The 27058-nt window shown below is 36.7% G+C and overlaps 1 protein-coding gene across 2 annotated transcripts in view; it reads right to left on the minus strand.

The window, feature by feature from the left end:
- The window catches only part of FIG4 (FIG4 phosphoinositide 5-phosphatase), a 129148-nt gene that overhangs the window by 62537 nt on the left and 39553 nt on the right, over positions 1-27058 (minus strand). For both annotated transcript variants that reach the window (XM_064360785.1, XM_012438435.3), the window contains exons 5-15: positions 25483-25533; positions 22912-23060; positions 19484-19612; positions 16803-16903; positions 15104-15266; positions 14606-14703; positions 8885-9018; positions 6962-7078; positions 4647-4692; positions 3156-3304; positions 1417-1583 (exon numbers count right to left, since the gene is read on the minus strand). In XM_064360785.1, the coding sequence (XP_064216855.1) occupies positions 1417-1583; positions 3156-3304; positions 4647-4692; positions 6962-7078; positions 8885-9018; positions 14606-14703; positions 15104-15266; positions 16803-16903; positions 19484-19612; positions 22912-23060; positions 25483-25533 (1304 nt within the window). The remainder of the gene's footprint in view (positions 1-1416; positions 1584-3155; positions 3305-4646; positions 4693-6961; positions 7079-8884; positions 9019-14605; positions 14704-15103; positions 15267-16802; positions 16904-19483; positions 19613-22911; positions 23061-25482; positions 25534-27058) is intronic.

Genomic DNA, 27058 nt, shown 5'->3' on the forward strand with positions numbered 1-27058 from the left:
AAGTAAGCTGGGGGTGGTTCCTTCCCAATGGCAGCCTTGAGAGACCCTAAGCAGGGGGCACCCAGTTAAGCTGTGCATAAACGTCTGATACACAGACATTGTGAGATAATGCATGTGTGCTGTTTTAAGCTGCTAAGTTTATAGTCATATGTTACACAGCACAGAAAACTAATACAGTTGGACAGGAGCGTAAGACCCAGCTTTGCAATCTCTCTGGGCCTAGAAAATGTGGACAGCTGACTCTTACGGATACTTTCCCAGATGCTTCTGAAGCTGCCAGCACTGGGGACTCTCTTGCAATTCTCTTTTATCAGGCAGTTTCCTGTAACTCCTTTCTTGGCTCGGTAGGTATCCGGTGTTAAAAGAATCTGGTGTTTACCTCCTGGATCTTGCTGCTAGAGTCTCTCTGTCCTTCTAGGAGCCTTACTGGCCAGGACCCAGGCCAACTCCATGCTGGCACCCTCCTCCATGAGGCCCACATCCAGTTACTAGTCAGCACTCAAGTATACTTTGGCCCACCCAACTGGAGGAATGCAGACAGTTCCCAACGTGGCACACTCTCCTCAGCCTATTCTGCTTCAGATCTGCTGTGCAACAGCCGAGGGTATACACTCTGGGTCTCTTCAACAGCAGGATACTATGTCAAGCTCACCCAGAGTCCTGTTGAAGCCCACTATATTTTCACAGAGGGTGGGTGTTATTGCAGGCATAGTTCACTCCCAAGGACCTCTTTATCAATCTTCTTCTCCACATTCTATAAACTTTTCTGTCCTTAATCTTAATACAAGGGCTGAAGACTCATGAAATCAATCACTGAGCACTTCCTTCATAAATTCTATGCATGGGGGTTTGTCTCACAATTACTTTGGTCTGTGATACCCATTGTATTGGTAATTCCATCAGAATGGAGGCAGGAAAGCACCATTTTATCACCCTGTTACATGCAGTATTCACAAGTCATAAAACAGTAGAATTTAATGAGTATAATTTAGTGCTAATATCACAATTCATTTCTAGCTGACATTTAAAAAAATTCAGCGATATTTACACTCTTAGACAATTGTCAAAACTTTGAACCCTATTTAAAAAAATGACTCAACACCCTCAAGAAATTGTATCTATATACTGCAAGCAGAAAAATAGAAAGAGACAGAAGCCAAGGAATTAAACTGTGTTGCATTATATAAAAACTCTAATTATGGGTGCCAAAATGCAAAAGTGTCCTATTTAAAATACAAATGTTTATTCAATCATTTATTGAACAAATATTTACTGAGCACCTTCCAAGTGACAGACTGTTTTATTTAAACTTTTAAAATATTTAATTTAGATTTTACTTAGCCAGATAGCTTTTAGAAATGTATAAAAAATGCACTTCAGAGTAAGTCTTAAAAATACCTATTACTTCAGAATTACCTGAAAAAGCATTGCTGTAATATCTAGACAGGGTTTGCATAATGTCTTTTGAATGCTGGGTCCATGGTGCTATCTTTCTGTAGGTTTTCACGCGATGAACAAGTTGAGAACCACCATACTGAAGGGATAAGGTATCACCATGATCTTCATAGAGTTCCTCAAATAACCTAAAAAAAAAGAAAAATTTGCTTTAAGGAATTTACCAAAATCAAAGCACAAGTTATTTACTTAGCCAAATTCCAAACAAATCTTACATTTTAAAAATTCTTCTGAGCCTTTCCTTTCAAGTTAGACACTTTAACATCTTGAAAATAAATGCATATGCTAATATATTTTAGAGTGATATTCCAATAAACACCAGAGAAAACACTAAAATGGAAGCAGGGGCACAAAAAACATAACCCACCAAAGCAAGACCAGGCTGTTTCTAACCATATTTAAAGACTCCAAACTTTCTGTAGCCTGCCAGAGCAATTCACCTCACGTGACAGAATGTACTGTGCTCTCTGAATTGCCTCTGAAAAAAGAATATGCTCCTGTCATAGTGTCTTAGTCCATTTGAGCTGCTACAACAAGACACCATAAACTGGGTGGCTTATAAACAGCAAACATTTATTTCTCACATTTCTGGAGGCTGGGAAGTACAAGATCAAGGAGCTGGTAGATATGGTGTCTGGTGAGGGCCCATTTCCTAGACCACAGATGGCCTTCTCACTGTGTCCTCACATGATGGAAGGGGCTAGCTAGCTTTCTTCAGTCTTTTATAATAAGGACACTAGTCCCAATCATGAGGGTTCCTCTCACCTCCACTCATTTTTTAAAGGTCACATGTCCTAATACTACCCCTTTGGGGGTTAGGATTTCAACATATGAACTTAGGGAAGACACAAAGATTCAGAACACAGCAGACTAACAAATCATATTCTTTCTTAGATATGTACTTTTGAAACTTGTGTTTCTTCAAATGCCTGTTAATACTTCCAGTGCAGTGATATCTGTTGGTCTGGCCATTTGTTAAACTGATTACTTTCCTGAGCTGAGCCTTTGTGACAATTTCTGATGACCGGTACCAGCTATCATTAACTATATTTTCAAAAAATTATACTTCATGGACTGTCACCGATCCAATAGACAGTGAAGAAATAGTAATCCTTAATGAAGAATCAATCTTTTAAACATCTTAGATTTTTAGTATGTAGGAAGACACAGTACTTTAAAAAAAAAAAAAAACGCCATCTGGATTTGTTTTTTTAAAAAAAACGCCCACTAGTTTGTCTAAGTACTTTGGATTTATCTAAAGAATGTAGTGTTTATTCATAATTAACACAAGAAAAAACAACAACAAAAGAAAAACCCAAAGCCAAAACCATGGCAAGAATACATAAGTCTTTAATAGAAATATTTATTCTAAGACACCAAGAACATACACTAGGGAAAGGACACCCTCTTCAACAAATGGGTGCTGGGGAAATTGGATATTCAAAAGCAGAAGAATGAAATTGGCCCCCCATCTCTCATCAAATACAAAAATCAACTCAAGATAGATCAAGACTTAAACATAAGATCAAAAACTATAAAACTACTAGAAGAAAACAAAACAGATTTAGTTTGAATAATGTTTTCTAGCAACATAATTTTTGAGAAACTAAAAGTAGAAACATATTCATAAAAAAATCTTATTATTAACCAGATTTGCCTTCTGTCATTACCAGCATTCAAACAGCAAACATAAGCCTTACCTGACTGCATCTGTATCAAACTGTAAATTAGGTTTGTCAATCAATCCCAATGAATACAGCTGATAGGCCAGAGCACATTTTCCCACCATAAACTGTGCTGTGTTGGTGCGATCTAAACAGTCTACACAGTTGGTTCGAAGGATGCCAGTCTAAAGAGAAATACCTTAAGAGTTTCAATCATTATTTCATAACCAAAGAACTTCATACTACTTTAGATTTCTTTAAGAAGCAAAAAAAAAAAGAAGAAAAGAAACGAAACAAAAAAGTCTGTGGGCAGGTGTTATTCCTGAACAAATATTATTCAGTTTTATGTAAAGTCAAAATAATGAAGACTTTTTTTTTTTTTTTTTGAGATGGAGTCTCACTCTGTCGCCCAGGCTGGAGTGCAGTGGCGGAATCTCAGCTCACTGCAACCTCCGCTTCCTGGTTCAAGCGATTCTCCTCTCAGCCTCCCAAGTAGCTGGGATTACAGGTGCCCACTACCATGCCTGGCTAATTTTTTGTATTTTTAGTAGATATGGGGTTTCACTGTGTTAGCCAGGATGGTCTCAATCTCCTGACCTTGTGATCTGCTCGCCTCAGCCTCCCAAAGTGCTGGGATTACAGGCATGAACGACCACGCCTGGTCTGAAGAACATTTTTAAAGTTGCATAAGGTTATACATGTTGCTCACTTATATTGCTGTAACAGTATCATTAAATCTTCTGGTCTATATTTGAATTTACTTTGTTAGTTTAACAAAATAAAACAAATAACTAACAATTTTCACATGTACCAATTAGCAAAATATGTGCTTTTTTCTGACATATCTCCTTTATTATACAACCCAAATATTCAGTGGTTAGGGCCATATCATTCTTAAAGCATAGTTAACATATATAGTGTATACACTTGGCTTCTTTTCCAAAGTCACTCTATTTTATTCTTTTCATGCTCCTGTTTGTGTTTCTATTTCCAGTAATAAAATTTAATATATAGAAAAAATTCATAGGCCATATTATTTCAGCTACACATTTTTCTTTTCTTTTTTCTTTTTTTGAGATGGAATGTCACTCTGCCACCCAGGCTGGAGTGCAGTGGTGTGATCTCTGCTCACTGCAACCTCTGCCTCCAGGGTTCAAGCAATTCTCCTGCCTCAGCCTCCCACATAGCTAGAACTATAGGCACACGGCACCACACCTGGCTAATTTCTCTGTATTTTTAGTGGAGATGCAGTTTTACCATGTTAGCCAGGATGGTCTCAATTTCCTGACCTCGTGATCCACTTGCCTCGACCTCCCAAAGTGCTGGGATTACAGGCATGAGCCACCACACCTGGCCAACTACACATTTTTCATAAGCATTAAAGACTTGAAGTAAGGCTTTTAACAACATTCTCAAATAATAATTCTGCATTAAATAAGATACAGGTCTCTCCATGATTGCTTACAGAAAACATACAGTACACAATGGATACAGATATATTCAGTATGAATATAATATTGTGTATACCTGCAGGCGACCAGTGGGAATCACACATCCTCCTAGTTCATTCCACCTGTGTTGAAAAGTAAACACTTTTTAAAAAGTTAATGACAGAATATTTATTTTTGGTACCAGTTCCTTGTTAAGAATCATAGAAACAAAATAATAGAGCTGAAGGCTCCTGAAAAATCAGCTGATTCTGCGCACTCTCATTCTTTCAGGTAAGTAAACATGCAAATGACTGAGACAGGCTGCTTACCACACTCTCCTCAAAGAGAGTCCAGGAAAGGGGCAATTTAATACGCCCAAGTGCCTACTCTGGCATTTTGTTACCTATGCTCAACCAAAATCTCCCTTGCTTTCATTCAAATGCACTTCTTATTTGGTCTCTATACACATGAATAATAATCGTAGGGCAGAGTACAATGGGGTGGGGTGATCTCGGCTCACCACAACCTCCACCTCCCAGGTTCAAGCAATTCTCCTGCCTCAGCCTCCTAAATGGCTGGGATTACAGGCACCATGCCCAGCTAATTTTTTGTATTTTTAGTAGAGACAAGGTTTCACCATGTTGGCCAGAATGATCTCGATCTCTTGACCTCGTTATCCGCCCACCTCAGCCTCCCAAAGTGCTGGGATTACAGGCGTGAGCCACCGCATCCAGCTCATAGGGCATCTTTCTAATAAAATCTTCCAAGCCTTAGCCTTCCCAACTCAACATTAGGATTCTCCATCTCCCCCAGCTTTTATTCATGGGGCTTTGTTATATTTCTTCAGTTGGTTTTACAGGTTTCTTTTTAGAGACTACTTATTTTCTCCATGTGCAATGAATACATAGGAATATGTTTTGTTATGAAATACTATAGATAATGTTAATATTTTAATTATTTTTAAAAAGGTGCTGTACAGAAAAGAATTAACTTAACAGGCCTAACTGCTGTCTTTAGAAAGTCCTGCTTATAAGGTTGGAGCTTGGCCAATGTCTGGGAACTTAAATTTCAGGAGGGTTTCCACCATTCCCAGAACTGATAAGCGTGGCTCACTGTGCTGAAATGGTTTGTATAAATAATATGGTTTTTCCTGAACCCTTCTTTCCCTCTGGAAGTCAGGAATTTTGGTATATGACAGGCAGAGGCTGCCTATGTGACCAGCCTCCAGTAAAAAACAGTCTCCAACACGCTTCCTTGACTGGCAACATTTCACCCATGCTTCACAACTTGTTTCTTGGGAGAAGTAAGTGTGTTCTCTCTGACTCCACTGGGGAGAAGACTCTGGAAGCTTGTTTTTCCCTTTTAATTTCACTTCATATCCTTTCACCATGATAAATTATAGCCAGAATCCAACAATAGGCTGAGTCCTTTCAGTTCTCCTAGTGAATCACTGAATCTGGGAGTGGTCTTGGGGGGCCCCTGTCATGGGTACCCCAAAATTCAACAATTAGCAAGTGCAAACAATGCAAACTATAACAAAAGGATTACTTCCAAAGACATATACACATATACAATATAGTTGGTTGTTTTCTGTTGTCTTATCATTGTAGTTAATTACATTAACTGAAAATAAAATGCCAGAAATATATTATATTGGTTTCTTAAAAGATAAAGCATAAATCCTTGCTCTGAAGAAGCTCCCAAAATAGTAATGAAAGATTTGTGAGCAAATAACTATAATACAATAAGTACTATTTTCACAAAAATGTTAGTATCGAATGTATGAGAAAAATGTGTTTCTATTTCAACAGTGAAAAATAGTGAACTGTTGAAAATTTTACTTACAGAAATATTTTATGTAACTTTTTTTTTTTTTTTTTTGAGACGGAGTTTCACTCTTGTTACCCAGGCTGGAGTGCAATGGCGCGATCTCGGCTCACTGCAACCTCCGCCTCCTGGGTTCAGGCAATTCTCCTGCCTCAGCCTCCTGAGTAGCTGCGATTACAGGCACACGCCACCATGCCCAGCTAATTTTTTTTTTTTTTGTATTTTTAGTAGAGACGGGGTTTCACCACGTTGACCAGGATGGTCTCAATCTCTTGACCTCGTGATCCACCCGCCTCGACCTCCCAACGTGCTGGGATTACAGGCTTGAGCCACCGCGCCCGGCCGTAACATTTATTTTATGAAGCAAGAGATAAAGATCCCATGGCTTCCATCTCAAGGTATGTAAGTAACCACCAAAAGAATTCCCACGTCCCAGTGAACATTCAGTACTCAGTCATGTGAGCAGTTTGCCTCCCCCTAGGACTAAATTAATCCAATTTCCAAGCAGTACTAACTGCTCGTATTTAGAATACCCACAAGAGCAAAACTCATGACTTACTGTAAGTTTTAAAATACCATACATACTTTTCATCTGGCCGCAAAATGCTGCAGTAAGAATCAGGGCGGTTTACAAAGAAACCTGTTTTCTTCACCACACTTTCTGCAATCACATTCAGTCGATCAAGAACATTACACAGCTTGCTGAGGAGAGAAGGAAGAATGAGAAAAGTGAGAAGAAGCCAAGTTTTAATACATATTTATCCTTATATCTAAAACCAGTAAAGTCTATAGGAATGATATTTAGGGATATAATTTTTAAAATCTCTTGGCTGGTACTTGATAGGAACATGTAACAATGTCTAGAATATAATGTATACTTGGTAACCAGAAACATTTTATGTGCAAGAGACACAAAAGACCTGTAACTTAATATCAAATATTGGTGATCCTTAATCTTGGTATATAACATCTCTGTCTGAGCTTTCTCCAAAGACTTTCACTCCTCAAGAGCTGTCAAGTCAATACACATTCATAAAATGGCTGTGAAAAGAGCACCATGCACAGTGCAGGTGGCAGAGGGAAAAAAAAGGAAAATAATATGAATGGCAACCAGGCACAGTGGCTTACCCCTATAATCCCAGCACTTTCAGAGGCTGACGAGGGCGGATCACTTTAGGTCAGGAATTTGAGACCACCCTGGCCAACATGGTGAAACCCCATCTCTACTAAAAACACAACATTAGCTAGGCATAGTGGTACATGACTGTAGTCCCAGCTACTTGGGAGGCTGAGGCAGGAGAATCGCTTGAACCCAGGAGGCGGAGTCTGCAGTAAGCTGAGATCGCACCACTGCACTCCAGCCTGTGCGACAGAGCAAGACTCTGTTTAAATAGTAATAATAATAAATACAAACGGCAACTACTTGTACCAAACTTATACTCTGGAAAGTGTGTGTGCGTGCATGCGTTTGTATGTGTGTATTTAACTGTAAAAAATGATTTAGAAAAAAGTACGAGTTAAGTACAAAACAATACAGTAACATTTTAAAAAATGAGAATGTAAGCAAACCTAGAGCTTGTATGATGTGTAGTAAGTGAACAAAAGTGCAAGATTTAACAAAAGTAAATTCCTTAGAAGAGATGAATTTTGAATCAGATGTTGAAATATAAAAGAGAGGTGGGAAAACATCCCAGGGAGAGTGAAGAATAGGAATGGAATGGAGGCTTAGGAATAGGACTTTGGCTGCTACATTTGTGGCAGAGCATGAAGATTTGGTTTTCTGGAACAGAACAGCCCTTGGAATAAATAAAAAGTGACTGCTCCCAGCAATTTGGGAGGCTGAGGCGGGTGGATCACGAGGTCAAGAGATCGAGACTATCCTGGTCAACATAGTGAAACCCCATCTCTACTAAAAATACAAAAAATTAGCTGGGCATGGTGGCGCGTGCCTGTAATCCCAGCTACTCAGGAGGCTGAGGCAGGAGAATTGCCTGAACCCAGGAGGCGGAGGTTGCGGTGAGCCGAGATCGCGCCATTGCACTCCAGCCTGGATAACAAGAGCGAAACTCTGTCTCAAAAAAAAAAAAAAAAAAAGTGATTGCATTCTGAAGCCAACCAGATGATGAGGTTTTAACATTACACTAAGGAATTTGGATCTACTATATACAGTCAGGAATTATCACAGGTTCATCCACGAGTGATATCTGAGAAAGTATTTAATAGTGAGACAGAATGATATAGAAAAAAGTGAAACTAATGCCTTTAAGGAACATTTGTAGAGATGTTCCAAAATGACTAGATATTTCAAACAATTTGCAAATGGTATATATGATAGGCAAAAAAAAAAAAAGTTTGGTGAGTTTACTGATGCACTCAAAACAGCCCCTCAACAGGTTCATGAAGGAAATTAGAAGGGTAACATTTACTTTACCATAGAGGTCAGCTTCCTGTTATCTGTCATTACAAGAAAAGGAAATGATCACAGCCAGACAGATGAGTATCTTTCACCTTTTGGTGTACTTGGCCATGTCCCAGGGAATATAAACAATTGTGTGCTCAGGAGGCAAAAACTGGTTGAGATAGGTCACAGCAGCGACAAGTTCTTCACTCAGAATTCTTTCATGCTTTCTTTTTTCTCGTTCCTTTATCAAAAAATAAACATTTTCAGTGTTCTAATTCCCTTAAATCAGAGGAACAGACTCAACATGTTTACTTGGATAAAAAAATTCAAGTCTTAAATATACTAAAATGAAATCTAGCTACAATAATCAGAAATAAAAACGCAAAAGAAATAAATGCTCCATTTGATTAAAGTGAACGGATAATGAGCTTTAAAGAGTCAAGGAGATCGGATTTCTTCCTGGTACCTTCCTTGCACCCTGAGAAGCCCAGCTCGCCCCACATAGGCCCTGGCTCACACACTGCACCCCACTCTGGCAAAGGAGACCCTTCCCAAGGACCAGAAGAAGGGAGCCTCTAACTGCAGCCGGCTAGAGTCCAGAAAGACATCAACTGGTCTGAGTGAACAATTCCCAAACTAGCACACAGGGAGCAGTTTCGAGCCTTCAGAGGACTTTATAAATTAGAGTGGCAAATACTCTGTGAAATAACCAAGACAAGTATTTTTTTTTTTCTTTTTACACTGTGGTTGAATAAATTGAGGTTGAGAGGCATTCATGGAAACCTTGCCTTCTGCCTTCTTGCCTGGGACATCTCTCTAGTTAGACATTGCACTGTCTCTCATTCAAGAGAAGCTAGTACTTTATTGTACAGTTCTGTGGTTGGAATGCCAGCTCTGCCACTCACTAGTCATGTGGGCTTGGGCAATGTTCTCAATTTCCCTTGGCCTCCATTTTTCATCTATAAAATGGGGTAACAACAGTGTTTTCCTTACGACATTAATGTGAGGCTTAAATGAGATGGAGCATGGTGAGTTTTGTTTTGTTTTTTAATACTTTAAGTTCTGGGATACATGTACAGAACATTCAGGTCTGTTACATAGGTATACACATCTCATGGTGGTTTACTGCACCCATCAACCTGTCATCTACATTAGGTATTTTTCTTAATGCTATCCCTTCCCTGACCCACCAGCCCCCAACAGGCCCTGGTGTGTGATGTTCCCCTCCCTGTGTCCATATGTTCTCATTGTTCAACTCCCACTAAAGAGTGAGAACATGTAGTGTTTGGTTTTCTGTTCCTGTATTAGTTTGCTGAGAATGATGGTTTCTAGTTTCATCCATGTCCCTGCAAAGGACATGAACTCATCTTTTTTTATGGCTGCATAATATTCCATGGTGTATACGTGCCATATTTTCTTTATCCAGTCTATCCTTGATGGGCATTTGGGTTGGTTCTAAGTCTTTGCTATTGTGAACAGTGCTGCAATAAACATACGTGTGCATATGTCTTCATAGTAGAATTATTTATAATCCTTTCAGTATATATCCAGTAATGGGATTTCTGGGTCAAATGGTATTTCTAGTTCTAGATCCTTGAGGAATCACTACACTGTCTTCCACAATGGTTGAACTTTTACACTCCCCAACAGTGTAAAAGCATTCCTATTTCTCCACATCCTCTCCAGCATCTGTTGTCTCCTGATTTTTTAATGGTTGCCATTCTAACTGGCGTAAGACGGTATCTCATTGTGGTTTTGATTTGCATTTCTCTAATGACCAGTGATTATGAGCTTTTTACATGTTTGTTGGCCACATAAATGTCTTCTTTTGAGAAGTGTCTGTTCATATCTTTCAGCCACTTTTTGATAGGGTTGTTTGTTTTTTCGTATAAATTTGTTTAAGTTCTTTGTAGATTCTGGATATTGGCCCTTTGTCAGTTGGATAGACTACAAAAATTTTCTCCCATTCTGTAGGTTGCCTGTTCACTCTGAAGATTGTTCCTTTTGCTGTGCAGAAGCTCTGGAGTTTAATTAGATCCCATTTGTCAATTGTGGCTTTTGTTGCCATTGCTTTTGGTGAATTTAGTCATGAAGTCTTTGCCCGTGCCTATGTCCTGAATGGTATTGCCTAGGTTTTCTTCTAGGGTTTTTATGGTTTTAGGTCTTACATTTAAGTCTGCAATCCATTTTGAGTTAATTTTTGTATAAGGCGTAAGGAAGGGGTCCAGTTTCAGTTTTCTGCATATGGCTAGCCAGTTTTCCCAACACCATTTATTAAATAGGGAATCCTTTCCCCATTGCTTGTTTTTGTCAGGTTTGTCAAAGATTAGATGGTTGTAGATGTGTGGCATTATTTCTGAGACCCCTGTTATGTTCCACTGGTCTATATATCTGTTTCAGTTACTGTAGTCTTGTAGTATAGTTTGAAGTCAGGTAGCGTGATGCCTCCAGCTTTCTTCTTTTGCTTAGGTTTGACTTGGCTATACAGGCTCTTTTTTGGTTTCATATGAAATTTAAAGTAGTTTTTTCCAGTTCTGTAAAGGAAGTCAATGATAGCTTGATGAGGATAGCACTGAATCTATAAATTACTTTGGGCAGTATGTCCATTTTCACAATATTGATTCTTTGTATCCATGAGCATAGAATGCTTTTCCATTTGTTTGTGTCCTCTCTTATTTCCTTGAGCAGTGGTTTATAGTTCTCCTTAAAGAGGTCCTTCACATCCCTTGTAATTTGTATTCCTAAATATTTTATTCTCTTCATAACAATTGTGAATGAGAGTTCACTTATGATTTGGCTCTCTACTATCGGTGTGTAGGAATGCTTGTGATTATTGCACATTGATTTTTGTATCCTGAGATTTTGCTGAAGTTGCTTATAAGCTTAAGGAGCTTCTGGGCTGAGACAATGGGGTTTTCTAAATACACAATCATATCATCTGCAAACAGAGATCATTTGACTTCCTCTCTTCCTATTTGAATACCCTTTATTTCTTTCTCTTGCCTGATTGCTCTGGCCAGAAATTCCAATGCTATGTTGATAGGAATGGTGAGAGACGGTATCCTTGTCTTGTGCTGGTTTTCAAAGGAAATGCTTCCAGCTTTTGCCCATTCAGTAAAATATTGACTGAGTTTGTTATAGTTTTTATTATTTTGAGCTACATTCCATCATGAAAGGGTGCTGAATTTTATCAAAGGTCTTTTCTGCATCTATTGAGATAATCATGTGGTTTTTGTCACTGGTTCTGTTTATGTGATGGATTATGTTTATTGATTTGCATATGTTGAACCAGCCCTGCATCCCAGGGATTAAGCTGACTTGATTGTCATGGAAGACCAAACAAATTCAAAAGCTAGCAGAAGACAAGAAATAATTAAGATCAGAGCAGAACTAAAAGAGATAGACACAAAAAAACCCTTCAAAAAAAATCAATGAATCCAGAAGCTGGTTTTTTGAAAAGATTAACAAAATACACAGACCTCTAGCCAGACTAATAAAGAAGAAGAGAGAAGAATAATCAAATAGACACAATAAAAAATGATAAAAGGGATATCACCACCAATCCTCCAGAAATACAAACTACCATCAGAGAATACTATAAACACCTCTACACAAATAAACTAGAAAATATAGAAGAAATGGATAAATTCCAGAATACATACACCCTCCCAAGACTAAACCAGGAAGAAGGCGAATCCCTGAATAGACCAATAACAAGTTCTGAAATTGAGGCAGTAATTAATAGTCTAACAACCAAAAAAAGCCCAGGACCAGCGGCTTCACAGCCAAATTCTACCAGAGGTGCAAAGAGGAGCTGGTACCATTCCTTCTGAAACTATTCCAAACAACAGAAAAAGAGGGACTCCTCCCTAACTCATTTTATGAGGCCAGCATCATCCTGATACCAAAACCTGGAAGAGACACAACAAAAAAAAGAAAATTTCAGGCCAATATCCCTGATGAACATCGACGTGAAAATCCTCAATGAAATACTGGCAAATCGAATCCAGCAGTAGAGCATGGTGAGTTTTTATAGAACAGCTGGCATATGGTAAGTATCCTATAAAAATTTACCATTTTCATTGTTACCCTGATCAAGCCTTCACTTAGAAACAAAGAAAAACAATTAATGCCACAATAGTGAGACTGAAGTGGTTTTAAGGCACTATTGTTGGCATCAAAATTAGTCTGTGCTGTTTTCAATCATGGAGATTACTTTTGAATTGCCATGAATTTAATTAGATAACTACTGTAGAAACAAAAAGGAGTAGCTATTGTGCACAGCTGAATACATCAAATGAAATAATTAGATAAGAATTAAGAACAGTGTTAAATCAGCTTAGGATGAAAATATATTTTGCTTATTTATATATCTGAGAAAATTAAATTATATATCTGAAATTTTTCTCAAAACCATTTAAATTCAACTAGGGAAACAAAATCTTTTTGAAATTTTTATATCAAATCTGACATTTTGTGGGATGGAGAGGAAAGGTTATTTGAGCAACCTTCATTCATTTCTGCATGAAGAATCTGCTGTATCCATTGTCTGTCCATAGAGGATTAGTGTTAGTGGGTTGTTAGTCAACCTCTTTAGAGCCACAGACCCTTAACAACTAAACAAAAACTTTACATACACAAGTGATTTTGCATATCATTTCTTTTTTTTTTCTTTTTTCTTTTTTTTTTATAAGGAGACAGGGTCTCTGTCACCGAGGCTGGAATGCAGTAGTGCAATCACAGCTCACTGCATCCTGAACTCCTGGGCTCAAGTGATTCTCCCACTTCAGCCTTCTAAGCAGCTGGGACTACAGGTGTGCACCATGCCCAACTAATTGAAAAACATTTTTTTTTTTTTAGAGACTGGGTCTCCTATGCTGCCCAGGCTGGTCCCAGATTCCTGGCCTCATGTGAGCCTCCCACCTCAGCTTCCCAAGTCACTGGGATTAGAGACATGAGCCACCACATCCAGCTGCATATCATTTCAAAGGGTTCTGAGATCCCCCTAACAGCCATCCATGGGCCACAGATTAAAAATCTCTGATGTACAGTTTATACTTGATCCTAGGTTGGTCTCCTGTTGATACAGTAGCAGCAATGAAGGCACACGGATTGCTGCAAACTCTCTTTCAACCAGTGCCTCAAACTTTCACAACTAGGAAAAAATTCACAAAACAGGGTAAAAGAGAAACTAAATCATGAAAAGCATTTCACTTTATTAACTCTTCACATGGTGGTAGAATGAAGAGTCAGCCTCCCCCAGGTATCATTCTATACACACATGTATTCTTTGGCCCTTTAATCACAGTTAATAAGGTCTTCTTCCAAGTGACCTGAATAAACAATTTCTTTAATCCTATGAATAAAATAACTAGTGCCATAAACAACAAAATATTTTTCTATTCCATGAAACAGCAACTTAATCTCCAAACTATTTCTGTAGCTAACTTTGAGTTATTGTCAGAATTTTTATTGCAATGGAACAATAAACAAGTACAACTTTAAAATCCACTGACCTTTAAATACATGAAAAAATAAATGTACATGTGAGATGTCTGGCAAATAATACATTATAATCACATATATATAATAGTATTTTTTGTGTACACAATTATTAGAGAATTATTTCAAGCAGAGCAGAGACCACATGGAATCTGAGGCTGAAGAAAAGTGATTCAGCTCAGACACAGTGAGCTGTCCTGGCATAATAATCTGCACGTCTCTGCACTGGATAGAGAGAAAGCACAACTTGTTAACCCCCTCTGTGTTGAGGAAGAGGCTTCCCAGAGTGTCTGAATCTCATAACCAAACAGATGAGCACATCATACCTTCACTAAATTCAAGATGATGATGGGAGAGCCAAACCTCTGAAACATCTGGTCAAAGTGAAGGGCAGCCACATGTGCAAATGGATCTGCCTGATCCACTGAGAAGGAAAAAAGATGAAGAAACACCTGAATGAAAATTGCAAAGCAAAAATAAAAGATGCATAGGGTTGTTTTTTTAAAGAAATGCAATTCAACTAATCTTTCAATAGTTTCACTTTCCAAATCCTTCCTAAGGCGCTCACTAGACACTTATTCATCATGTGTTTATTACATTTGAATGATTCTTATATTTCTGAAGCAAAATAAAAATAGTTTACTAACAGCCAAAATTAAATATACATTTATTGCATAATAACAGAAATTCCTCTTCTAAATCATCTACCTTCTAGAACTAAAACCTTGTGAAAACCTAAGCATTTATAGATCTCTGCAACAGCAGTTTATCATCTCTAAATGTGAAGACAGAAGAGTTATTATTAAAAACTTGGCTCTACATACATGTAATAGGTGGTTTAGGCATCATAGTTGAAATGTCCTGAGACCAGTATAACGGCACAGATCCTCTAACTTGTACGTAAGAAGAATAACTTCCTGCAGTGAAAGACATCACAGAAGCATCACAGAGTATTTGTTCAGTCTCTACTTCATTTGCAACATCACCCTGAAAAGAAAGATGCATTGAAAGATATTTTATGTTCCTAGAAATATTTAATGATATAAATTTCAATGAAGTTATAATTTCTATTCTTTGAAGGTCTTGAGAGGTAAATATTGATCAATGTTCAATATGCACATTAGAAAAGCAACCATTAAAATATAATAAAGAAGGCAATTAAAAGTATCAAAGAATAGACTAGAAAAAAAATCTCTAATAATACAAGTTGTATAGAAAACAGCTGGTTTAAATAAATCAGAGTGAGGGAAAGAAAAGACAATTACATGAAATTATACAGGAGGTGAGAAAGACTAGAAGAATATCAAAATTCAATTCTGAAGACCAAAGTGAAATGAAAGGACAAAAGAGTGAGATTCAAATAATGCCTGATAGACAAAAGGAAAAAATAGGGTTTTCAGGTACTTAGAGAAGTATATAAGGACATAACAAAGAATAATTTTAGAGGTAGTAATAACATGTCTGCTTGATTATCCTTTGAATATTCAAAAGCAAATAATCTAGCTGTGAAATTCTGATATTTTAAAACACTACCTATAACAATTTTCATTGTTGATATAATTTTAAGAACAATGTTGCTATTTTAAGCCAGGATCAAAACCCAATGCCTCACTCAATCTGTCTACCAAATCACACATCTGCTCAAGACTCAATTTGTCTATTGCAAACAGAGATGGAACACTCAAAGGAGAGGACATGGCTAATGGAAGGATGGGTCCATTTTTTGCTGCTGTTATTTTCTAGCAGTGAACAGAAAAAGGAGGCTGGGAGAAAAAAGCAAAGAAGTTAAAGGGTTTCCCGTACCTTGTTCCACTTTGTCTTCTTATCAAGAATAAACTTCCTGTGATGAGTGCTGCCTTCTACTTATTCCTTGAGTGGAGATGCTTTGCTATTTTTGTTTCTACATTAAACATGTACTGAATTTCATATAGAAATGGCTCACCCTCTAAACATTAGACATTTTATAATTCCTCAAAGCACTGCATAACTCTAAGATAGCTGACTTTTCAGAACATCTGTATATTAGTCATACTTCTCACATGTTTCAGATGCACTGAAGTATTAATTATTGTCAAGCCCCCACATCCACGGGTTCCCTCCACAGATTCAACCAATCTCATATAGGAAATATAGTTAGGCCTAAGATGGTTGTATCTGAACTGAACATGTGCAGACCTTTTTTATTGTCATTATAACAATACAGTATTACAACTATTTGCCTAGCATTTACTTCTTGTTAGATATTAGAAGTAATCTAGAGATGATTTAAGGTATACAGATGAATGTACATAGGTTATATGCAAACACTAGGCAATATTATATAAGGGACTTCAGCATCTGTGGGTTTTGGATGGGAAGGGGGTTCCTAGACTAATCCCTTGTTGATACTGAAGGGTAACTGTATTCTCTTAATAATATCCTAAAGTAAGAAATTCCACTTTTTAAAATTTCACTGCACTTCTACATCAGCAAAGCTAATATAAAAGGTTAAAAGGTCAGTGAAGATACTATTTGTCATCTTACCTCACAGTTTGCACCTCTTTTAAGAAAACGGGTACCAGCAAATTTACTGGATCTTCTAGCTATTAGAGTGACATACACTGGTCGTCCATAGATCAACAGCTCTTAGAAATCAAGTTAAGGTGTTTAGCATTGATGACTGCCACATAAGACCAAGAGAGTCATTATACCTTAAATACACATTTAGATACACCTTGTCCAATGGCTTAAAGAAAACCAAAAGGTCCACCTGAGAACAGAACAGCACTGGGTCTACTGGTTCTTCAGAATTGGGGTGCAGCTACAAAGGGAAGGCAACATTCAACCTGCCTAAGGAGTCCTTTCTATAAATTTCAGAGGAAATGGTGATCAGCTGTAGGGTTACTAAGTAAAGGATGTAAACGAGCATAACTAATCCTTTTGATACGGTTTGCTTCTGTGTCCCCAGCCAAATCTCATTTTGAATTGTAATCCCTACGTGTCAGAGGAGGGGCCTGAAGGGAAGTGACTGAATGATGGAGGCCGACTTCCCCCTTCCTGTTTTTGTGATAGTGAGTTCTCACGAGATCTGATTATCTGAAAGTGTGTGGCACTTCCCTCTTCACTCTCTCTCCTGCTCTGCCATTGTGTGTGCTTGCCCTTCACTTTCCACCAAGATTATGTTTCCTGAAGTCTCCCAGTCATGCTTCCTGTTAAGCCTATAGTCAATTAAACCTCTTTTTTCATAAATTACCCAGTCTCAGATAGTTCTTCATTGTGTGAGAATGGACCGATATACCTTACTTAGTCTTCCGAGATCATACACCTTGCAAAGAGAACATGTGTCATTTAATAGGTTGTTTAAATTATGAAGCAGTATATAACATATAATACTGAAAGGATAAACTGAGTATAAGATTCTAAAAGCAGTCAAAATCTGTCACCTACCTGCAAATCCTGAATGCTCAATGGTTTATTGTGAACTGCTTAACCAACATATAGCTTCTTAGTTAATCACCTTAATTTTCTGAGCCAAGTCTCATCTTCGGTAAAATTGAGTGTAACAATAAAGTAACTAAAGGTGGACTAGGTGAAGTAACGTGTGTACTACTAGTGCCTGGCCTGTAGTATTCATTAAATGGCTACTGTTTTTATAATTATATAGACTTCCAGAATTCATTAAATGCTTGATAGCCAGGAGACTAGATTCATTGTTTAAATTTATGAGCTTTAAAATGATCATCTATGATGGTGCTCACTATTTTTAAAAACAAACATTTATTATGTTTAATACATGCCAGGTCCTAAGTTAGCTCTTGGAAATAAAAAACAGAACTATCTTTTAGGAACTACCTTGAGAAATTGTAGCACATTCTCTCTGGTATCCCTGGTGGTAAAAAACTCGTGTTCTTCCCAGGTAGAATTGACTTTTGGAAAGAGACAAAAGTAATTCAGGATCAAATCTCGTTATGCAGTAATGATCAACCAGATAATACCACTCACTGGTTAAAAGTGATTATAAAGTCATGAGCCTGATTTTCAAGTGTAGCACATAAATCTCACTGAACTTCATTTCAAAATCCCTCTGTGCTTTAATCTAGCTTTTCATCCCCCTCACAGAAGGCGGCCCTGCTGGTCTTCAAGGCTAACCTTGCCTGCTGTGCCCTTGGTACCACTCCTCTTAAATGCTCCTGGTGCAAGAAAGCATAATGATGGTCAGTCACATTCACCCACTTAATGGTCTCAGAGCAACCACTACTTTAAAGGTTTCACTATATCTTTAAAAGCCTAATACACTAGAAAACATACCGAATGCAAAAATGCCCTACGTTATCTCAAAAAGTAATAGAAAAAAATCTAAACACCACTTCTAGATGGTACATGCTGCCTTCTTAAACCCCATAATTGCACTGTATTAAAAGGGTTCATGTAACTACAAGTTAATGAGATGAAGCTACTGAAGGAAATAAAAGTCTTTATAAAATTGAACTCATCAGCTTAACTCAAAGCTGAACCTACTTCTCTTTAATCTATTTTGCCCCCTTGCCTGGACTACTGCAATCTTTCCCTAACTCATGTCCCGTGTTCTGGTTTCATTTTACTTAATCCAGCTTGAAAACGGCTGTCAACTCAAATGTCCTAAATACTACTTTGCATGTGTCACTCTCCTGCACAAAACCTTTCCAAAGTTCTAGCATCAAACCCAAAGTCCTCAGCTTGACCACCAAGGCAATTTGGTGACTGTCAATCTGACTCCCACATACCAATCTCCTTCCCGCTATATGCTGCCTGCCGGGAGTTTTATGCCATGAGAACACTCCCTTGTGTGTTTCCACCTCTACACAGTGTTTCCCAGGCTGTGATCTCTCTCTCTGCTAAGGCCTGACTTTTGTTTAGGGCCCAGGCCAAGTTCAACTATTCCCATGGGCCTGTTGCAGCCTCTCCAACAATAAGTAATTCTGCTCTTTCTCCCAGATAAGCATGACACTTAAAACCTGTATCACGTAGTATTTTCTTCCTTGTTATTTATTCATCTTTCTGTGTATTTAACAGGCCTGTTCAAATAGCATTCTTCTTTGTAGTTCTACTACACAGTATCATGGGCGGGTTTTCCTGTTGGGGTGCAGAGAATGGTATTATAATCATATAATTCATAGTAGTTGTCTACAAACTGACACATCATAAGTTTAGTAATGTGTATTTTACATTTTTTTCAAAAAGGATACTTGACTGCCCACAGAACCCATGAATAATATACAAAAGCCAGTCACGATGCACAGTATTTTTTATTATATCCAGAAGTTCACCGTTCCACACATATTTCATATAAGGCTCACTACAGATCCCAAATACCCCTGAAAAATAAAAGTCTGTATCAGTCCATAAATACATAAAATATTTTGTATCAATAAAAAAAAAAGTTGGTATCAGAAAGATATGGAAATGGGCTGACATCCAACTCATTTTTAAGTTAACTTCTGTTTTTAACTTCAAAGTAAGATGCCTGGTTAACAGCATTGCCATTTTCAGCAGATATGATTCCTATCATGTCCAGAACATTGTGTGGATTCTGTGAAGAATCTGACTCCCACAAAAGGCATTTTCTGACTTGTGAGAGTTCTTGAGAGAAAAGAAAACAAGAAGGAAATTGAGGACATCTTACAAATATACATATAAAGTCAAGAGGCAGCAGGAAGTAGCAGTTGAGCACATGGCTGAGGAGTTAAAGTTCACGGATCCAAATCCTGGCTCTGCCTCTCATCAGCAGGGTGACAGGCATGATCAAGAGTGTTACTTACAGAGCGCAGCACCTCGTCTTCCTCACCTGTACCACATGGTTGTTACAAGGATGAAATGAATTAACAATGCACATAAAGGGCCTAGAATAAGCCTCGTGTACTACAAATACTTCCAATAAGTGGCAGTTATTATTATGTCAGGCCTTTTCTCTATGAATAAATTAATTTCATCAAACATAATTTTAGCAGATCCACATAATTTATTAAATAGCAATGAGTTTTACAAAACTTACATGAAGTGAAAAATTAAAAGTATGTTTATAAGATAATAGCTTAAAAGACTGTAAAGATTCTGAATAGCAGTTAATCAAGACCATTTTTTTCCTCAAAACATGATCTGTTAAGAGTATTTGTTTATACACTATACTACACCTTGGTTTGATTCATAAAAACTAAACTTTCTTTGCCTTTCAATGCCTTACACAAGAGAATTAATAATAAAGACATCGATAGGAGACTTATTTTCATCACTTACCAGCTCTGTGACCTTAGGCAAGTTACTTAACGTCTTCGAACTTCAACTTTCTAAACTATAAAATGATGTTAATACTACTTACCTCAAAGATATTGTTCAGATTAAATAGTATATGCAAAGTACCTGACATCCAGTAAAGATTCTTTTAAAAATGTATTGTTTTCCTTTTCTACCTACTCCCATACCTTCTACTCTCAGTCCCTGTTTCTTATCAGTTTATCTCTGTGTGACAAGAGAATAATCTCACCTTCAAGAAAGATGTATGCATGCTAATCACCAGAAACTGTGACTATGAACTGTTATATTACATGGCAAGAAGAAATAAAGTTGCAGATGAAGTTAAGGTTCCTAATCAGGACCTTAAGATGGGGAAATTATTCTGCATTATCTAAGTGGGTCCAATATAATCACAGGGTCTTTGTAAGTCAAAGAGGAAAACAGGAGTGTGAGTCTCAGGTAATGTAATGTGGCTTTAAAGATGGAAGGGAGCCATGAGCCAGGGGATGAACACAGCCCCCGGAAGATGGAAAGGGCAAGAAAAGTGATTCTCCCCTAGAGCCTCTGGAAATGCAATCCTGCTGACACACTAACTTTAGTTCACTGAGACCCACTGTGGACTTCTGCCTTCTGTAAGATGATAAATTTGTTTTAGCAAATAAGCTATGTAATCTGCCACAGCAAGAAGAAGAAACTAATACACCCTGTTATTCATATCTATCAAGTAGAATTGCTCCAGAGATGGCAAAAAATTAAGTAGCATAGGAGGCTTAATTCAGATCCCAGAACAGATATTCAAATTCAGATTTTGGAGAGTATGTAGGGCAAATTTAGTAATACTTCAGCTTTTGTATTACAAATGGTGATATTCAGAAGTGTTGCCAGCAAATATTCAGACACACTAGTTGCCTTGCCCTCTGTCTGTCTCTAGTGGTATGGGTTACCACCAGAGTGTCTGAACCACGGCAAATGTATGTGATCTAGATGATCTGGGAGTAGGGAGGGTGCCCTTAGCTCAAGTGATGCTCAATCAAGTAAACTAACAAGAGTCTAGGGGAATGATGGGGATAAATTCAGTTTAAGTAACAGCCTAAGCCTTTTTAAAGTTGATCACAACGTCTGGCAAACCATTAACACAACCCAGCCTCTTTTTGAGAGTCCTGCAAGGGCAGATCTTCTGGGACTACTTTAGATTGGATTCTGCCTCTGCAGTTCTGCACCGACATCTTCATCACTATCATTTAAGTTGCATGGAGCAAGGAGCCCAAAGACACTATTGACTTACTTCCCACAGTCAGTTTAACACAGCTAGTGTCTTCATTATTGAAATGATTCCCTTACAACATTCACATTAGCAATGCCTCTAGGTTTAGAGGGCTAGACTGACCCAAGAACCTGGCAATAAAGGTACTGTGTGACAGGTTTAGTCCAGGATCTCAGGGGCACCCTAGACGAGGCACTGCGTGGTCCTACAGTGGTCTTACAGCAGTCTTGCAGAGGCAGGGCCTATGCAGAACTGATGGGTCAAGCTGCGACCCATCAAAGTAATAACGACCTCTGACCTGCTACACTGATTCCTCGACATGGCCATATGATCTTAATTTCTAGGCCTCAGTTTTCTACTTAGTCTTTAATTCTATAAAACTAGCATTATACCTACTGAGCAGAGTTTTTGTGAGAAATAGCAATTTACCTATTTATATATTATATATTTATAATATATAATAATAAATACATAATATATAAAGTTTATAAATATATACTTATATACTTATATATATTTACATACTTATATATAAACATATTAAATATATATTTATATAAGCATAAACATATTAAATATATAAGTATAATTTAATATACTTTTATATTCATATTATACTTATATACTCCATATATAACATGTACTCCATTTATATGTTTATATAAATATATTAAATATATTTATTACATGTAAATGTCTAGCACATAATAGGCAACCCATGGTAAATCTTTTTCAAAACTCAGACCATAACAAACGGGTCTCTATGAAGGAAAATAAATAGTGTGTATTATCTAATATTTAAAAAAAATTATACACATAAACTTCACCTCTGCACTCCATGTAAAAGTCTAGGCTTGAATATATTCAATGAAAAGTACATGAATAATTGCTAGAAAATGTCAGCATACAATTTGGTGGCTGGCCTACAAATGAAATCACATGGTGATTAACGATCTCTATAAAAATGAATTGGTCAACTTCACATATTCAAAACAACCCCATGTAAGGACAAAAAACAATGAGGGATGGAGAAATATGAGGAAAATGTGAGTGAATTTAATGAGCTGTCACTTCATGGATACCACATTAATATACATTAGATATGCCAAGACCACCTACCGCTTCCACCTTGTGTAATTAATCCTTCATCTTCAAAGATGTCAAAGCTTTCTTGGCGATTCTGGGTAGTTTCTGACTTTAACATCTCCAGGGGCATTCGCAAGACAGTGAGATTATACTGAAGTGAGTGGGACAAATCATAGCTGTAACTGAAGACAGAATTGAAATTTAGTAAGAATTACAAAAGCAAAGCATATTTCATGGTCTTGGCTCCCATATGGAATTAAAATCTGTGAACTAAATTACTTAGCACCTGATACTTTATTTGGAAGCAATGCTATTCAAATAAGCACTGTAAAACATAGCAAAATATAAACATAATTAGAAATAAAAACCTCACTGCATGACTAGGCATCTGCATGACTGGAAATACACAAGACAATGTCAGTAACCTACATTCTTTGATTTGTACAATGTGCATATGTGCATTTTTTCCTTCATACTGAAATCAATCTAAGTTCATGGTCTTATGCAATCAGGGTCACATCTTCTATGAATCTGCATGGGGTTTTAGATACTACAACATCCACTGCAATACTGCATAATTCTGTACCCTAGTTTACCCAGGAGTGAAAATAATTCTATTCATTATTTATGGTAGTATCATAACTGACTTCATAATAAAACAGAAATAAGCAAACAATATAGGCCATTACAGTGAAACATGTTTTAGGAGAGTAAAAGACATTCAAAAAATATAATCGTCTCTGTGCAAATTAAATTTGGCACATTTATACTCTATATAAATATATATAAATATATAAATATATTAAAAATATGCATATATACATAGGGTGTATATATATACTATACATATATATTTATAGTGTGTGTGTGTATATATATTTCTTAAGTATGTGTGGGGGGACTTTCCAGTTTTTACTGGAAATCCTAAAGGAGCCTAGCTATATATTTTTAGCACAGAATTTCAGAAAGTAGTTTGAATATGTTTATACAAATTTGAATACGTTATACAAATTATACAAAAATATTTTCTGTTTATACAAATTTGTTTTTAAAGTATTTTAGTCATATTTTAAAATGGTTACAATTCTGTCTGGAGAGTCACAAACATTATTTGGATTATCATTTCTTTATTTATATAATTTGGTTGAAATTGAATTGTTTCATCTGTGAAATTCAATTGTTTCACATTTGCTTGATGAATCCATTCATTTTAATAGCATCTAATCTCAAAGGGATAAAAAGCTATATTAAGAAGTTGGTTTCTGATTTTTAACAATCAATTCTTTCTATTTAAAACAATTGCTTTATTCTAGAGATTCTTAAGAATATATTATAACCTTTTTAAAAGCCTACTTATGAGGCACAAAAACTTGAACCTACATGTATTTACTTATAAAATGACTTGATCACAACTCAGTATAAAAATACAGACAAATTGAGAAATATGAAGCAGAAAAAGGCCATTTCTAACAATATCACTGAGCTTCAATAATAATTGACAGACACAATAAAGTTAGGCATAAAGACTGAAAACTAGAAGATGGTGAAAAATACAATGGAAATATACATTCAATAAATGTTTGTGGAAGTAAAAACTATTTCTTTAGGAGCCCTTTGCTCCATTTCTGTTAAAATAATTAACTTCCTTCAGGTTTGCATCAATAAAGACATAATTCACCCTATGTAGTAGAAATGTTTTTCTTTCTTTCGTAAAGAAATGGTTAACTACATTAATAATTTAAAATAATTTTTTAAAAATGCAAAGTACCGTCAGTAGTATATAACGCCAATAGCTACAAATGCTCTAGGTCCTCCTTTGGTCCTTATGACTCAAGTCTTTATTGTGTTCTATTTTTAGTTTGGATATTATAGCTAACAGAATTTTCCATCTATCACAATAATTACATCTATCAGGTCCACATACTCGTCACATCAATGGTAGTATAATACTTATCATGATGCTCTAATCATTTACTTGCCTGTTCTTCAATTATCAATATTTGGGTTGTCCCTGGATTATTTGGTTTGCTTGTTTGGGCTATTATAAATAGAGAAGCTATAAATGTCTCTTTACAATGGAGATTCGTATTTTTGCTCCTGGTTATTTTCTTAGGACATATCTTTGTATATGTTCAATGCTACATTTCATCTCAGGAAACTGTTAATTTACAATGTCATCAGCAATACATCAGTATTGCAACAGTTCTTCCTATTTTGAATTTATTTTTACCAAATTTTGCCAGATTATTTACTAAAAGTTGAATCATGAAATTGTTACAACTCTGTATCAGAGGCTGAATGCAAATTTCATTTTTGTAATTTAAGATTACAAAATGAGAATGTTTCTTTAAAATACATTAAATCCTACCTAAAACAAAGATGATTTTTATAATGAGAATAAATATCCATTAACTTACCCATTTGGATTTTCAGATTAAGATTTTTAAAAGGAAGAAATAGCTACATTTTAATGCTTTTAGATAAAACAAGTTGACTAAAAAGAAACAGAAGAAGTACTACTATGTTCTCATTCTGTTTTTACCCTCTGGAAAATAATATAAAAGTTTACGTTATTAATAGGAGTAAAATTAAACTCAAACTTACCTAAAGTAAAAATTGCTAGATAGGTCCACATTTTGAAATATTCGTAGATACCTAAAAAAAAAAACCAAGGTATATTTCATTTGCCCAATACTATTACTTTTCACAGTTTAACATGTACTTATATGAACATTTATATTTGTAAATATGCTCATTAAAGCTGAAGAACTCAAACCATATCTAGAATAAAGATTACAAATGAAGCAATTCTAGGTCTGTTGATTATCCCTTTGGAGACCTTTAACTTTATAGTTTGACTGTTCCTCATCACTGATTATGCCAGTGAGAGGTAAAGTCATGCACCTATGTGTGTGGGGCATGGCAGACTTTGGGCAAGATAGAAATAAATGCTGTTTTTGCTTTTACAACATGCTTTGCAAATGCTTTGAGGATGGAGAGAGGAGAGCAACAAAAACAAGCACAATGTTTGTGGGTCACCACAATTTTAAGTTGGTAAGTTATTATACCAAAAAAGGGAAAGAATAAAATGTTCACGTTTCTGTCACTCAGGATTAATAAATGCCCACATTTTAAAATATCTATTTCAACTTTTAAAAGATAAACAATGAACAATTTAAGAAGTTAAAATTCGGCCGGGCGCGGTGGCTCACGCCTGTAATCCCAGCACTTTGGGAGGCCGAGGCGGAGGAGGTCAAGAGATCGAGACCATCCTGGTCAACAAGGTGAAACCCCGTCTCTACTAAAAATACAAAAAATTAGCTGGGCATGGTGGTGCGTGCCTGTAATCCCAGCTACTCAGGAGGCTGAGGCAGGAGAATTGCCTGAACCCAGGAGGCAGAGGTTGCGGTGAGCCGAGATCATGCCACACTCCAGCCTGGGTAACAAGAGCGAAACTCCGTCTCAAAAAAAAAAAAAAAAAGAAGTTAAAATTCCCTTTAGACTTCCCCAGTCCTGTTCTCTCGCTCCAGAGGCAACCATTTTCCTGTCATTGATATGAATCCTTCCAGTCCATAGATCTCTTTAGTGTTATCACATTAGAGCCATCTTTGAATATAGCATTACATTGTATATTTAAAATATGTATGCAAATCATTTCAAACTTTGTATACTGTCCTACTTTCTTCAATCATTTTTTGAAATCTAGTTATGTTGAAAGTTATAGATTTAATCTGTTCACTTTAATCAATGTTTTGTCTTCATCATATACAGTCATCCCTCGGTATCGGTGGGGGATTGGTTCCAGGTCCTCCCTTGGATACCAAAATCTGCTGCTCAAGTCCCTGATATAATATGGCATAGTATTTGCACATAACACACAACACACAACACACATCTTCCCGGATACTCTGAATTGCCTCTAGATTACTTATAATACCTAATACAATGTAAATGCTATGTAATGCTATAGCTGTTACACTGTATTGTTTAAGGAATAATGACAAGAAAAAAGTCTGTACATGTTCGGTACAGACACAATTTTTTTCAAGTATTTTCAATCTGTGGTTGGTTGAATCCACAGATGTGGAGTCCATGAATAAGAAAACCCAGCTACACACGACACACTTTATTTTATCCATTCTCTGCTGATAGACCATTAGGTTCTTTCTAGTTCTCCACT

Source organism: Aotus nancymaae, unplaced genomic scaffold (assembly GCF_030222135.1).
Source record: "Aotus nancymaae isolate 86718 unplaced genomic scaffold, 86718_ANA_hifiasm-v0.15.2.pri h1tg000040l, whole genome shotgun sequence".
Lineage (NCBI taxonomy): Eukaryota > Metazoa > Chordata > Mammalia > Primates > Aotidae > Aotus > Aotus nancymaae.